General features: G+C 46.2%; 1 protein-coding gene across 1 annotated transcript; it reads left to right on the top strand.

The window, feature by feature from the left end:
• Positions 1 to 419: 419 nt before the first annotated feature.
• LOC110740010 (pathogenesis-related protein 1A-like) lies at positions 420 to 1,241 on the top strand. The gene has a single exon (XM_021920492.1). The coding sequence runs from the start codon at positions 508 to 510 to the stop codon at positions 994 to 996; it is 489 nt and encodes a 162-aa protein (XP_021776184.1). The 5' UTR covers positions 420 to 507; the 3' UTR covers positions 997 to 1,241.
• Positions 1,242 to 13,819: the final 12,578 nt, after the last annotated feature.

A 13,819-nucleotide genomic window follows, 5' to 3' on the forward strand; every position in this document is an offset into this window, starting at 1 on the left:
TATTATCCTTTATATAAACTACGATGTCTCGTAGATCTTGCACCGTGGTAAACACCTGATAAATAATAATAATAATAAAAATAAAAATTAAAACCCTTGTCAAGAGGGACAGTGTAACGATTATATGTAGTCGTGAAGTTGTTTTTCGACCATCTGTTCATTTGATTGTATCAAAAAATTGATAACTTCTTGTGACCTAGAATTTTCAAACGAAATAATTTCATAACAGTGCATTAGATGTATTATCTTGGATTTTAAAGTAAGAAAAGTAAACCTTGTCCGATCCAAAGATTGAATGTTTTGGAAGTTCCATATTTTCCAAATGCTGTCCCATCTAATTTAAATTAGGCTTCGAATCTTCTACAACTAATTTTCAACACTTTGCTAAGAATTTTCAAGAACTCCCTCCTATATAAACCCCTATCTCATGGACATAAAATCCATCCCAAGTAATCATATACATACCTCTTTGTATGTAACATTAGTAACAACCCAAAAACAAAAAAAATGAATGCACTCAAAAACCTTGCAACTTTTTCATGCTTCATCATAGCAATCCTAGCCGTTACGCGACTTTGTAATGCGCAAAATTCACCACAAGACTATGTTGATGCTCACAATGCAGCTAGGGCTGCCGTGGGTGTTGGTAGCATACAATGGGATGACCAAGTGGCGGCGTACGCCCAACAATACGCCAACCAAAGAATGGCTGATTGTGCTTTGCAACATTCTGGTGGGAAATATGGAGAAAATATTGCTCAAGGTGGCGGTGACTTCACCGGCACAGATGCAGTAAAATTGTGGGTGAATGAGAAGGCCAATTACGACTATAATTCAAATTCATGTGTTGGCGGGGAATGTTTGCACTACACTCAAGTGGTTTGGCGTAACTCGATTCGTCTTGGATGTGCTAGGGTTCAATGTAACAATGGAGGTTATTTCATTGGTTGTAACTATGATCCACCAGGCAATTACCAAGGCGAAAGACCTTACTAATCTTTTTGGTAAAAAATGCATGACGACTCATATATCCTCTAAGAGAGCCTTGGAACTATATAATATCTACTTCGTATATCTCTATTATTTGTTGAAAGTATACTTTAAAATCAGCTTACTAGAGCATTCAGTGATATTCACTACTTGATTATGTATCAAGGTATGTGGTATCAATGTATGTTATAAACATATGTATGCAAGAGAAGATCAAATGAATAAAGTGCAACTTATTTACAATTATCATACAAAAGTTTTTGTATCACTTCGGGGTATAGTAACTGTTTCGGGTGAAAACAATGGGACCTTGTCGAAGGTCCGATGAAGTGGAGAAGACTGGATTCGGTCCAAGTGATGTTGGGCCGAAGGTTTCCTGCACAGCAAACACACGTAAACTAGCCTCGGGGGTGTTGCCGAGGAAGGCCCCTCCGATGCTAAAGTCAGTACAGTGTGTAGAAAGAGAACACTATGCAAGAGAATTAATTGCTTGAGGCTTTGTTGAATGAATGTACAAATGTAATATTGATGGTTTTTATACCTTTGCATATATGGAGAAGTTGGGCCTTAGCCTAATTGACTTGCCATGAGGACTGATCTCTGACTTTAGCACAGTTGGAGAGATGAACCTTGACCTTGGGCTTTTAATTGGATCATTTAATGACTAGGCCCAATTGGACTAAATTGGACCCAAACAACTTGCCCCCCAGACCCGATTTGGAAGGATGACGGGTCGGGTTTGATTTAATCAGAAAAGGAGGGAAGTGAATGATTTAATTAATCTAAAAATTTGAATTTAAACCGTAATTAAACCGTAATTAATGAGATAACAATAGTTAAGGCGAATAATTGTGGAAGTTGGACGGATAATGGGCGGTTTAATCGCAGGGTCGTGTGTTTAACGGTTACTTAGTGGGGTATTTAAGAGAAATTGAAACGCAGACTCCCCGTATTCCCATTTCTGGAGATATAATTAGAGGCGCGTCATCTCTCCTCACTTATTCACCAACACAAACCCAGAATTCTCGAGAGAACCCAAGAACCCGCATCAAAACTTCACAAATTCCCCGAGCATTAGGCTTAGAAACTGAGACTCGTCACTACCAATTCGTAAATCGGCAACTTTCGCTTCAGATTAAGGTAAATTCCTTTTATTTTAGTTTATTTTTCTTCGAATTTGAACTCCTTCCCCTTTTTTTCGACTTTTTTCTTCGAAATTCATCAATGGTGAGAGGAGTTAGAGGTAGAGCCCGTGCTCCAAGAAGAGAAAGGCCAATTCCCGATCCCAGGAACAGGATTGGGACCTGGAATGGACAGAGAGTAGAGCCTGACCCTGCTGAAGGGATTAGGGCGACTCCCATTTCTTCGGCTCCTCCTCAGAGAACGGAGGGGCCGAGCGCTTCTGGTCGGGATGACGAAGTTCCCGCTATCCTTTGGGACATCCTTCCTGGGTTCTCAGAGTGGGAGGATGCCGAAGTAGCTTCGGCCATGATAAAGAACCGCCCCTACTCATGGTGGGTGGAGAATGCCGAACATTATCGGTTTGCCGAACAAATTGAGTTGCATTACGACATCCTTGAAGCTTATGGGTATTGGTGCCGAATGCCCGTGGCATCCGATAGAATCCATCGTCCACCCCCGGGGTATGTGGGGGTGTACACAAGACAACTTCAGTATGGGCTGAGGTTCCCTTTGGACGTATTCGTCCGAGACTTGCTGATCCATTACAATATTTCCCTATGTCAGCTAACTCCCATTAGCATCCGAAGGGTGATGACATACTTATGGGTCTGCAAGTTCTTCAGGTATGTGCCGAACCTGCACTGCTTCAAAAAGCTCCATCGGCTAGTGCCAAATATTCAAAGTGGGCACGGAAGTCATGGTTCTGGGTGGTACCGGATTGAGTCTCGGCCCCAGTACCTAACCATGTGGCCGAACGAATCTTCAGACAAGGACTGGAGAGGTCAATGGATTTGGGTTAGGGCACCCACGGACCCGGGCCACCCTTACGTCTTCAGCGCTCCCAGGTATCTTGCTGAGCCTGATCCCGACATGGAAAGTTTAGGTCCCCCCGAAGATAATGGCCCAGATCCGAACCTTAATCAACAGAACATCTTCGGCAAGCTGCCGAACCGGGGGGGGGGGGCAGCGGCCGAATGCAGCATATCCCGGAGACTTGGCTCCCCGATACGCATCATGTTTTCCAAGAGAACATGCTAGCAGCTGTCGGCCTCAGCCGAAAGTTTAAGGATGGTAAGGTTCTTTGGCTGGGGCCGAGGCCTTTTAATTATCTCTTTTCCTCTTTCACTTCGCACTTTTATGCTGTGCCGACCTAACTGAACTGACCTTTTCCCTCTTCTTTTTCAGAGCGGGACGAGACCAACATCGGCATTAACTACGCTCGTCTTGGCGTCAACCGAGAACGAGTTGTAACTGATCGGGCCCCTTCTATCACTGAACCGAGGCATAGGGAACTTCATCTAGACTCTTCTCATTTCCAAATTGAGGCTGTTGCTCTGTATCAGAGGCAGAAGCCTTGGTGGAAGAAGAGAGATCTCTGGTTTCAGCTGCTAGACGAAGAAGCTGAAGCTGCCCGTACGGCCGAAGAGGTTGCACGGGTTATTGAAGCTTGTGAAGGAGGAGAAGGGTCCTCCAGGGCTGCTGAAGAAGAAGCTGCAGCTAGGGCAGCTGAAGAAGACGAGGCTTTGCTGAAGACCTCGGTGAGCTTTTAGACTTAGTTTTGTCTGCTATATATATATATATATATATATATATATATATATATATATATATATATATATATATATATATATATATATATATATATATATATATATATATATATATATGTATATATCTTCACAATCTTCCTCCCCCCGTCTTTTTCAGTCCGAAGAGAGTAATAGACATAGAGAAGAGAAAGCCCCTGTTCGTCCCGAAGACCAGATACAAGAAGAGTCTTCAGACTCAGACATGGACGAGCAGCCGCTTCAGAAAAGGCGACGAAGAATAGCCATCATCGGCCCGCATGACTTTCAGCGTAGGCCGATGACCATCGGCGTCGAAATAAGGGAACCCGAGGAAGGCAATGGATCGCCGAGGGTTCCCCGGCCACCACCTCAATCACCTCCAAAGACCCCTCCGCCACCTCCCGAGATGGAGGTGGATCAGAAAACTCCCGAACCTAAGGGAGGGGTCCAAGAGGAAGTTCAAGAGAGTGCTGCTGAGCACAGGAATGAGGATGTCGTGATGCCCAGTGCTGAGGGTTTCACGGCAGACATTGCAAGAGAGGTTGAGGCCTTCGTCCTCACACCTGAAGAAGAAGAAGTCATAATAATTGACTCTTCTGAGAAGAAGGGGGATGTCGAGCCATCCAAGATTAAAGAAGCTCCATTGTCATCCTTCCCTTCCTTCCAGATGCTGCAGTCTGGAGAAATGGGTTTCTCGGCCCCTCGAATTCCAATCCCAGATCACATCTGGGACCTCATATGGGGTCAGAACCGAGAAGGTGTTGCAGCCTACTTCGGCGATTTTGCTGGGATGTCCGAAATAGATAGGGCAAGAATCTGGTCGCTGAAGGCCACTGCTGGGATGGGCGAATCCAGCAGATCAGTTCTAGACCCAGCCAGGTCTAACCAACTGCTGATGATGCAGGTGATTCTCCTTACCTTTATCTCTTTTTCAATTCAGCTCTTCAATTCAGTTTCAATTATTATTGTTATTTATTTTATGTTGACTTGTGCTCCTGTTTCAGTTCGTGCACAATCAGACTCTCACTGTAGAGCTGATAGATACCCACAAGATAGGGTGGACGCTGCCGAGCACGACAAAAAGGTAGCTGAGGAGGAGTTAAAGCTTGCTAAGCTGAAGCAAGCAGCAGCTGAAGAGAAGCAGCAGAAGGGTGAAGAATATGAGAAAAGAGCTGCTGAAGCCCTTAAAACCTTCTGCGATGCTATGGAGAAGGAAGTTTTTCCCCCACTGATGGAAGGGGAAAAATTCCTTCAAGAGCACATGGGAGTGGACATCTCCAAATTCAAGGCTACCATTGAGAGCCGAATCCAGGAAGGAGCTGCTGCACAAGCTGAAGTGCAGCAAAAGCTAGAAGCTCTTGAAGCCAGTAGAATGGCCGCTGAAGAGATGCTCCAAGCCCGGAATGTCCAACTCTCAGAGGCTGCTGATGCTACTGAAGCTCAGAGAGCTAAGCTCCAAGAAGCTGAGGATCAGCTGATGGTCAAAAAGGAAGAAGTGGCCCAGGCTCAGACAGAGGCTTCCCAAGTTCAGCGGGAGCTGAATGAGCTAAAAGGTTCCTCCTCCAAGCTCGCCGATGAGCTGAAGAAATCCAAGGAAGACTTGGAGGAGACAAAGAAGAAGTTGGCTGATGTTGAGGCTCTACTCAAAGTCCGTGTCTATACCCAAGAAGAGTATGAAATGGGTTTCAGAAACGGGTTCAGAGTGTGCCGAAGAGTTTGCCTACATGCTGAGCCGAAGTTGGACTGGTCCAAATGTGCTGAATGGGTCCAGGATCCCGAAGACCCTCATATGAAATATGCAACTCCAATCGAAGCTGAAATCCTTAAGGCTGAGGAAGCCGAAGAAGAAGCTGAGAGAATGGAGTTGGAGGCTGAACAGAGGGAAAGGGAGGCTCGGCAGAGTGCAAAGCCTGCTTCTTCTGCTGCTGGGGCTGAGACCACCATGGGGCCCCACAACGCTAATCAGTCTGATCCTCGGGCTGAAGCATAGGAACTCGGGCAGTCGTCTTCAGAATCTTGCGGTTCATCATGTGCTCAACTTTAGACTTGCCGCTTTCTGAATTTTTGCCTTGTTTGTTTTTTGCTTCAGCTTGCCTTGTCGTACAAACAGTTTATTTTTTGCTTCTATACGTATTTCGGCAGCTGTTATTTTCCGCTTGTGGGCGGCTGCCGATATAGTTTTTTAACTTATTTGAACTTGTAGCTCAATTTCTGAGCATGAATTATTAATTTGACGTCCCTTTCTTCAACTGCTTTGTCTTTGAATGCTTTACTGTTTCTTTAATTATGCTGAACGTAAACTTGCACTGGTAGTGCCTCTTGCCCCCCCCCCCAGAAATTGAAGTATGACTTCAGCTGAATAAACAATTTCTTTATTTCTTAAAAATGGGTATCCGAAACACAGGGTCAACTGAAGGCAATGCTTCGGATAATGGCTTTCTGGGATACAAGGCTCAGTTAAGGCAATATCCCAGACTTTTCCGTGGACTCATGCCTTTGGAGAACAAATCTTACTGAAGCTTGACTTCAGCTGAAAGACCAGAGTTCTTGAAAAAGACGAGTTTGTCAGCAATCTGAAACCCAGTTACCTGAAGGCGAAGGTTGCAGACGAGGCTGAATAAACTATTTCCAACAGTTGCTGATATCCTTGATTTTCTGTCTATCTTTAAAAAATGGATATCCGAAACACAGGGCCAACTGAAGGCAATGTTTCGGATAATGGCTTTCTGGAATACAAGGCTCAGTTAAGGCAATATTCCAGAATTGTCCATGGACTCATGCCTTTGGAGAACAAGTCTTACTAAAGTTTGACTTCAGCTGAAAGACCAGTGTTCTTTAAAAAGATGAGTTTTGTCAGCAATCTGAAACCCAGTAACCCGAAGGCGAAGGTTTCGGACGAGGCTGAATAAAAAACCCTTGAAGAGTAGATAGAACCAAGAAAACTTTGAAAGAATAAAAAGTTGCAAATATTTATATAAATGGTGGCTCCAAGGCCTTTCATTAATTCAAAATGTACTTACAAAGATTGTTCCGCCCCGAAGGGTTTACACATGATATTTTTTCAGTACATCAGCGTTCCAGTGATTTTTCAATTCAGTTTCGTCCAACTGCCGAAGTCGGTATGTCCCTGGCTGAAGCTCACCACAGATTTCATAGGGCCCTTCCCATGCAGCTGAGAGTTTCCCATGCATTCGGCCTTTCTGAACTGCAGCAGCATTCCGAAGGACAAGGTCTCCAATTTTAAGAGGCCTTGCATGGACCATTCGGTTATAAAATTTGCTGATTCTCTGCTTATAAGTAGCCATTCTGTCTCGGGCTGAGTCTCTTACTTCGTCGAGGAAATCGAGAGATTCCTTCATCAGTCGCTCATTCTCAGCCGAGAAGTGGTGCACTCGTAGGCTCTCAGAGCCAATTTCCACTGGAAGAACAGCTTCGGTACCATACACTAGTTCAAAAGGTGAATAGCCCGTTGCCTCTTTTTCAGTTGTTCGAAGGGACCAAAGGGTTCCAGGGAGCTCCCCCAGCCACTTGGACTTTTGATCTTCCACCCTCTTTTAGAGGGCATTTAGGATATGTTTATTTGCAGCTTCAGCTTGTCTGTTACTTTGCGGGTGGCATACCGCTGAATATGCCAGTTTGATGCCGAACTGATTTGTATACCGCTTCAGCGGTAAGTTATCGAATTGCCTCCCATGATCGACGACAAATACTCTCGGGATGCCGAAACGAGTGATGATATTTTGCCAGATAAATTTTCTGACAGTTTGCTCCGTAATGTTCGAGGCTGCTTCGGCCTCGATCCACTTACTGAAGTAGTCAACACCGACTATCAGCCATTTTTTCTGGTACACAGCCTCTGGAAATGGTCCTAGTATATCCAGTCCCCATTGGGCAAACGGGAGTGGATTAAGGATCGGCTGAAGATCCCTTGCTGGCTGGTGGATAACTGGAGCGTATTTTTGACATTTTTCGCATTTCCGGACCAGCTCCTTAGCATCTGCGATCATGGTGAGCCAGTAATATCCTGCCCTCAATTCCTTGTGGGATAAGGTCCTTCCCCCGATGTGGTTCCCACAGATGCTGAGGTGAATCTCCCGTAGGATATAATCTGCATCTGTTGGTCCCACGCATTTCAGCAATGGGGCTGAGAAGGACTTTTTTAGAAGCTCCCCCCTGAAGACAATGAACCTTGAGCTGGTTCTCTTCATCTTGGAGGCCAAAGCTCTATCTTCGGGAGTCTCTCCCCGAAGTTTGAAAGCTAGGATGGGGTCCATCCGACTAGGCTCTGGGTCAGCGCATCACACTTCAGGTGCTTCGTCGACACTTCTTTCTCGACGCACTTCCACATATACATGTCTGTTCAGCTCAGTAAGAGTTGAACTGGCAAGTTTGGAGAGTGCATCGGCTTGAGTATTCTGACCCCTTGGGATCAGCTGAACCTCAAAAGTTTTCAAGTTTGCAATGACTGATTTGATCTTGGCAAGATAAGCTATCATGGAGGGCTCTTTGGCCTCGTAGCTACCGCTGATCTGATATGCAACTAGCTGAGAGTCTGTTTTCAAGCAGACATAATCGGCTTCCAGGGAGATGCACAATTCTAGGCCAACGATTGCTTCCTCATATTCGGCTTCGTTGTTCGAGGCCTTAAAAGAAAATTTCAGTGCATACTCGAAGGATTTGCCTTCGGGAGAAGTTATCACTACTCCTGCCCCCGAACCATTTTCGGTGGAAGATCCATCCGTAAACATGGTCCAGACTTTCTTTTCATTGTCTAGCGCTTCTTGGTATGAGCATTCGGCCAAGAAATCCGCTAGAGCTTGAGCCTTAATGGCAGCCCTCGGACGGTAGCTGATGCTGAATTCGGTGAGCTCGAAAGCCCACTTGGCTAGCCTACCAGATTTTTCAACTTTGCCGAGAACTTTTTCCAACGGCTGATCAGTTAAGACCACTATCTGATGACAACCAAAATTAGGCCTCAGCTTCCGAGCAGCTACTACTACCGCAAAAGCGACTTTCTCGAGTAGAGGGTAGCGAGTCTCGGCATCCGTCAGTGTATGACTGACAAAATAGATCGGTTGCTGACTTTTGCTTTCTTCCTTCAGCAGTACTGCACTGATGGTGGCTGGGCTAACGACCACATACAGGTACAAAGTTTCTCCTTCTGTTGGGCTAGCCAGCGTTGGGAGTTGAGCCAGATGCTCCCGAAGCTGTTTAAAGGCTTCTTTTTGCTCTTTTTCCCAAATGAGCTCTTTTGTTTTCGGGAGTTTCAGGGCTTTGAAGAAAGGTAACCCCTTATCCGAAGCTTTGGAAATGAACCTCGAAAGGGCTGCCATTCTTCCAGTGAGCCGCTGAACATCTCGCTTTGTTTTCGGCTCAGGAAGGTCGAGCGCTGCTTTGACTTTCGAGGGATTAGCATCAATCCCCCTCTTGCTGACTATGAACCCAAGGAATTTCCCTGACTTCACGCCGAAGACACACTTCTTCGGATTCAGCTTCATTTGATGCTTTCTTAAGGTGGCGAAAGTTTCAGCCAGGTCTTTAACATGGTCCTCAGTTTTTTTGCTTTTGACGATCGAATCGTCGACGTAGACTTCCATGTTTCGGCCCTTTTGATCGGCGAAAACTTGATCCACCAGCCTTTGATAGGTTGCCCCCGCATTTTTCAATCCGAAGGGCATCATTTTGTAATTGTACACCCCAGCGTTCGTGACGAATGCCGTCTTTGCTCGATCGTCGGGGTGCATGAAGATCTAATGATACCCCGAGAATGCGTCCATGAAACTAAGTAAGGCATGGCCACTTGTCGAATCGACTAGCTGATCGATCCTCGACAAGGGATAGAAATCCTTCGGACAAGCCTTATTTAGGTCCGTGAAGTCAACGCACATCCTCTAGGTACCATTGGCCTTCTGAACCATCACCACATTTGCCAGCCATTCTGGATATTGGCAAGGCTCGATGAAGCCTGCCTCCAGCAACTTTTTGACCTCGGCTGCGATGTCTCGGTTCTTATTAGCGGAGTAATTCCGCTTCTTTTGCTTAATTGGTCGACATGTTGGGTCAACATTAAGCTTATGGGAGATGAGGTCTGGACTTATCCCGGGCATATCAGCTGCCGAGAAAGCAAACACATATCTGTTGTCCCGAAGGAGCTGAATAAGTTCACAACGGGTGTTCGGATCAAGGTCCATCCCGATTGTTACACATTTCTCAACGTCTCCTTTGGCCAACTAAACTGTTTCAGTCTGTTGGTCCATATCCATTGCTGATGGACTGGACTCTTCAGAATCTGGCCTGCTGCCTATGTCAGCAGGTGTCCTAGTCTTTTTGTTCTTCGGCTGGCTCTCTGAGTCTTTCGGTTCAGCTGAAGAGCTAGCCTTTTCCCTTTCGGACCCTTTTTCTCTGGGTACAGGTCCTTGGGCCGAAGCACTTAGGCCTTTCGGCTTTTTTGTGCTTGGCTCTCTTTCTTTTTCTTTCTCCTCCTCATCCTTGTCGTCATCTGGGCGACTACTGGATGGCTTGAGGTAGTTGCACCTTCAGGCGTCCTTTTGGTTGCCCTGTATCCTTTCGGGGAAGCCATCGTCTGAGACGTAAATCATCAGCTGATGATAAGTTGAGACGACCCCTTGGATCTCATGAATTATGGGTCTCCCCAAAATCACGTTGTACACTGAAGGAGCGTCAATGACCAAAAATTCAATCATGACATTCCGGGCTGCCTCATCGCAGCCGATGGTGACAGGAAGTGTCACCTTCCCATCTGGATAAGTTGAAGCCCCATTGAACCCGGATACCGGGTAGGGTACCGGCGTAAGGTGCTTGGGCTTCAGCTTGATTTGATTGTAGGCCTTTCGGAACAGAATGTTTGCTCCGCTACCACCGTCAACAAGGACCTTACTGACGTCGTGGTTGGCCACCGTGGCGATGATCACCAACGGATCCTCGTGAGGGAACGTTACCCCCCGACAGTTGGCGGCTGTGAACGTCATGTTCGGCACCAGCGACTGGGTAGGCTGAATGTCAGCGTTGTTCACCTGGTGGGTCAGAGCCCTAAGGTGTCGCTTGTGCTCCCTCCGAGAGCATATTCCTCCCGAGATAACATTGATCGGAGAGAATTTTCCCTCTGGCTTTTTACTATTCTTCCGGGGGAAGTCGAGATCTTGCCGAGAGTCCTTTGCTGACTTCTCGGACTCCTTTTTCTCGCGGTGATCCGCGATGTATTTTTTCAAGTATCCCTTCCGGACCATGTCCTCTATCTGGTCCTTCAGTTGGATACACTCCTCAGTGTTATGTCCCGGAGATTCGTGGAACTCGCACCATTGATTTTTATTTTTTCGCTGATACCACTCTGGGAGTGGTCTCGGCTTTCGGTAACTCTGCTCCTCCTTCGTCACGCTGTAAATTTTGGCGCGTGGAAGAGAGAGCGGAGTGTAGGACTCGTATCTGCCTGTGTATGAGGCAGATTTTTCCTTCTTTGGGTCGCTGGCCGAAGATTGCTCCGAGGCCTTTGCCTTTCCCTTTGCCCTATGGCCTTGGCCTTCAGACAAGGGTGTTTGTTTTTGCTTCCCTCCCTCAGATTGAGGTTGGGTTTTTGTTTTGTTCCACTCTTCGGCTCGGATGAACTTATCCGAGGCATTCAGAGCTTCCTCCAAGGTCTGCGGGGTATGCATGACCATGAAGTCTAGGAACTTTCCGGGCTGAAGGCCATTCTGCATTGCAAAAACGGCTAGCCCCTGGTCCAGCTGAGAGACGTTGGATGACTCGTTGCTGAAACGGGTCAGATAGTCTCGGAGGCTTTCGGTCTCCCCCTGTTGCAAACCCATGAGTTCTGCAGTAGTCTTCTCTCGGCGGTTTGCCGTGGAAAACTTGCTCCTAAATTTGGAGGACAGATCATCCCACCCTGTTATGGAGCCTTGCTTTACTCCCTTGGAGACCCACGCTTGCGCGACCCCCTTGAGAGTGGTTGGGAAATATTTGCACCAAGTCGCTTCGGATCTGGGGCAAAGATGCATATGAGTCTCACACGAGGCAACGTGGTCCTTCGGATCCGAAGTCCCATCATATGTGAAGTGCGACGGTATTTTAACCGTGGGCACATGCTCTTCCAGTATCCATTGCTCGAATGGCCAACTGGCGGGTAGCATAACAGCCTTGCCCTTGTTCCTGGCCGAAGGGACCGCACTCCGCCCTCTTAGAGAGGTAGGAGTGGTTTTCGTCCCTGGCTGGGAAGTCTGGGCCTCGGCCGCAGGGAACGAGAGGCGACTGTGCACGCTCGGTTCCTTGCCGCCGAGTCGGTCGAGGACGCTTCGGCGAACAATCTCAGGTTGTTCTCGGTGAGCAGATTCTGGCCGAGAAGCTGAGCTGCTGCTCTTATGCGTTGCTGGTCGGGAGGTTGAGGATCCTCTGAAGAATTGAGGGTTCTTTTTCCTCTCTTTTTCAGTTTTCCAGGTATCCTCTTCCCACTCTTCCAATTCCCGGAAGGAAGGAAGTTTCCCACCATCATGGTCTAGCTTCCTCCGCTGATGCCGGGTATGCGGAGGAGTTCGATCACGAGGTGGCGGCATATTTTGTGCCCTCATTGCCTCCATGAGCACTGCCAGCGCTCTTGTCACCTCCTCCGAGCTGGGCCCCGTCAGAGGGGTCCTCGGCTGGGTATTGGGATGAGAGCGGACGGTCGATGGTTGGCTTTGGGGCATTGAATGTGTCCTATGATCGGACTGACCCCTGCTAGACCGAGAGTGACTCGGCCTATGATGAGAGTTATGAATTACGGGAGAAAGGGAATCCTCCCTGTATGATCCTCCCCCCGAGCTGGCACCCTTGGGAGAGTTCCGGTCCGGCGAGGGTGATGGTGTAGGGGTTTTAGGCTTTTCGCCTGCTCCTTGACGGAGGCTTTTGCTCTTGCGGTTCTTAGCCATTGCTACTAAGATAATTGCAAGATGATTTTGGTTAGAAACTTGGCTTAAAGATTTTTGAAAGTCTTCCCCACAGACGGCGCCAAATTATTTCGGGTGAAAACAATGGGACCTTGTCGAAGGTCCGATGAAGTGGAGAAGACTGTATTCGGTCCAAGTGATGTTGGGCCGAAGGTTTCCTGCACAGCAAACACACGTAAACTAGCCTCGGGGGTGTTGCCGAGGAAGGCCCCTCCGATGCTAAAGTCAGTACAGTGTGTAGAAAGAGAACACTATGCAAGAGAATTAATTGCTTGAGGCTTTGTTGAATGAGTGTACAAATGTAATATTGGTGGCTTTTATACCTTTGCATATATGGAGAAGTTGGGCCTCAGCCCAATTGACTTGCCATGAGGACTGATCTCTGAGTTTAGCACAGTTGGAGAGATGAACCTTGACCTTGGGCTTTTAATTGAATCATTTAATGACTAGACCCAATTGGACTAAATTGGACCCAAACAGTAACTTTATTACGGAGTATATGTATCATGTGATGGATGGTGAATCGAAGTCATATTAGCACTCAATAACTTAAAATTGATACTTGTACTTAAATTTTGACAATTAGAAAATGGAAAATTTGGGCTGGATTGAAGGGAAAATGTAAGCAACTATGTCAATTAGTGTAAATTAAAATATAATCGAACTCAAGTCAGATATGTACATCGAACTACTACACCTCACAAAATTAGAAAGACTCAAACTACACTAGATTAAATCCTTAGTACGAGTATAATCAAATTAGAATACCCTATTCTAGGAGAAGAGAACAATATATAAGTTTCTTTATTAAAATTATTACGATATTAATTTCACTACATTCGCTATTATCTTAATTTCTGATGAAAATAGTAATTGGGAAAAAAAATGCACATCCAATTGAGCAGCATATATGATTATATGCTCATGCATAACTTTCTATCACATAACGGTTATACTATGTTATAGCCTCTTTTTGAGAAAAGTATTGTTCTAATAGCAACAGCCATATCCATTTCAATCGTGTTGATTATTTCATTTTGGCACCAATCATACATTAATTGTGTCCTATTCAACGGGGATTATCAATTATCGTTTTCCTATTTAAATGTCAATTAGTTTTTGTTCAACATTATCTTAACATGT

Source organism: Chenopodium quinoa, unplaced genomic scaffold, assembly GCF_001683475.1.
Source record: "Chenopodium quinoa cultivar QQ74 unplaced genomic scaffold, ASM168347v1, whole genome shotgun sequence".
NCBI lineage: Eukaryota > Viridiplantae > Streptophyta > Magnoliopsida > Caryophyllales > Amaranthaceae > Chenopodium > Chenopodium quinoa.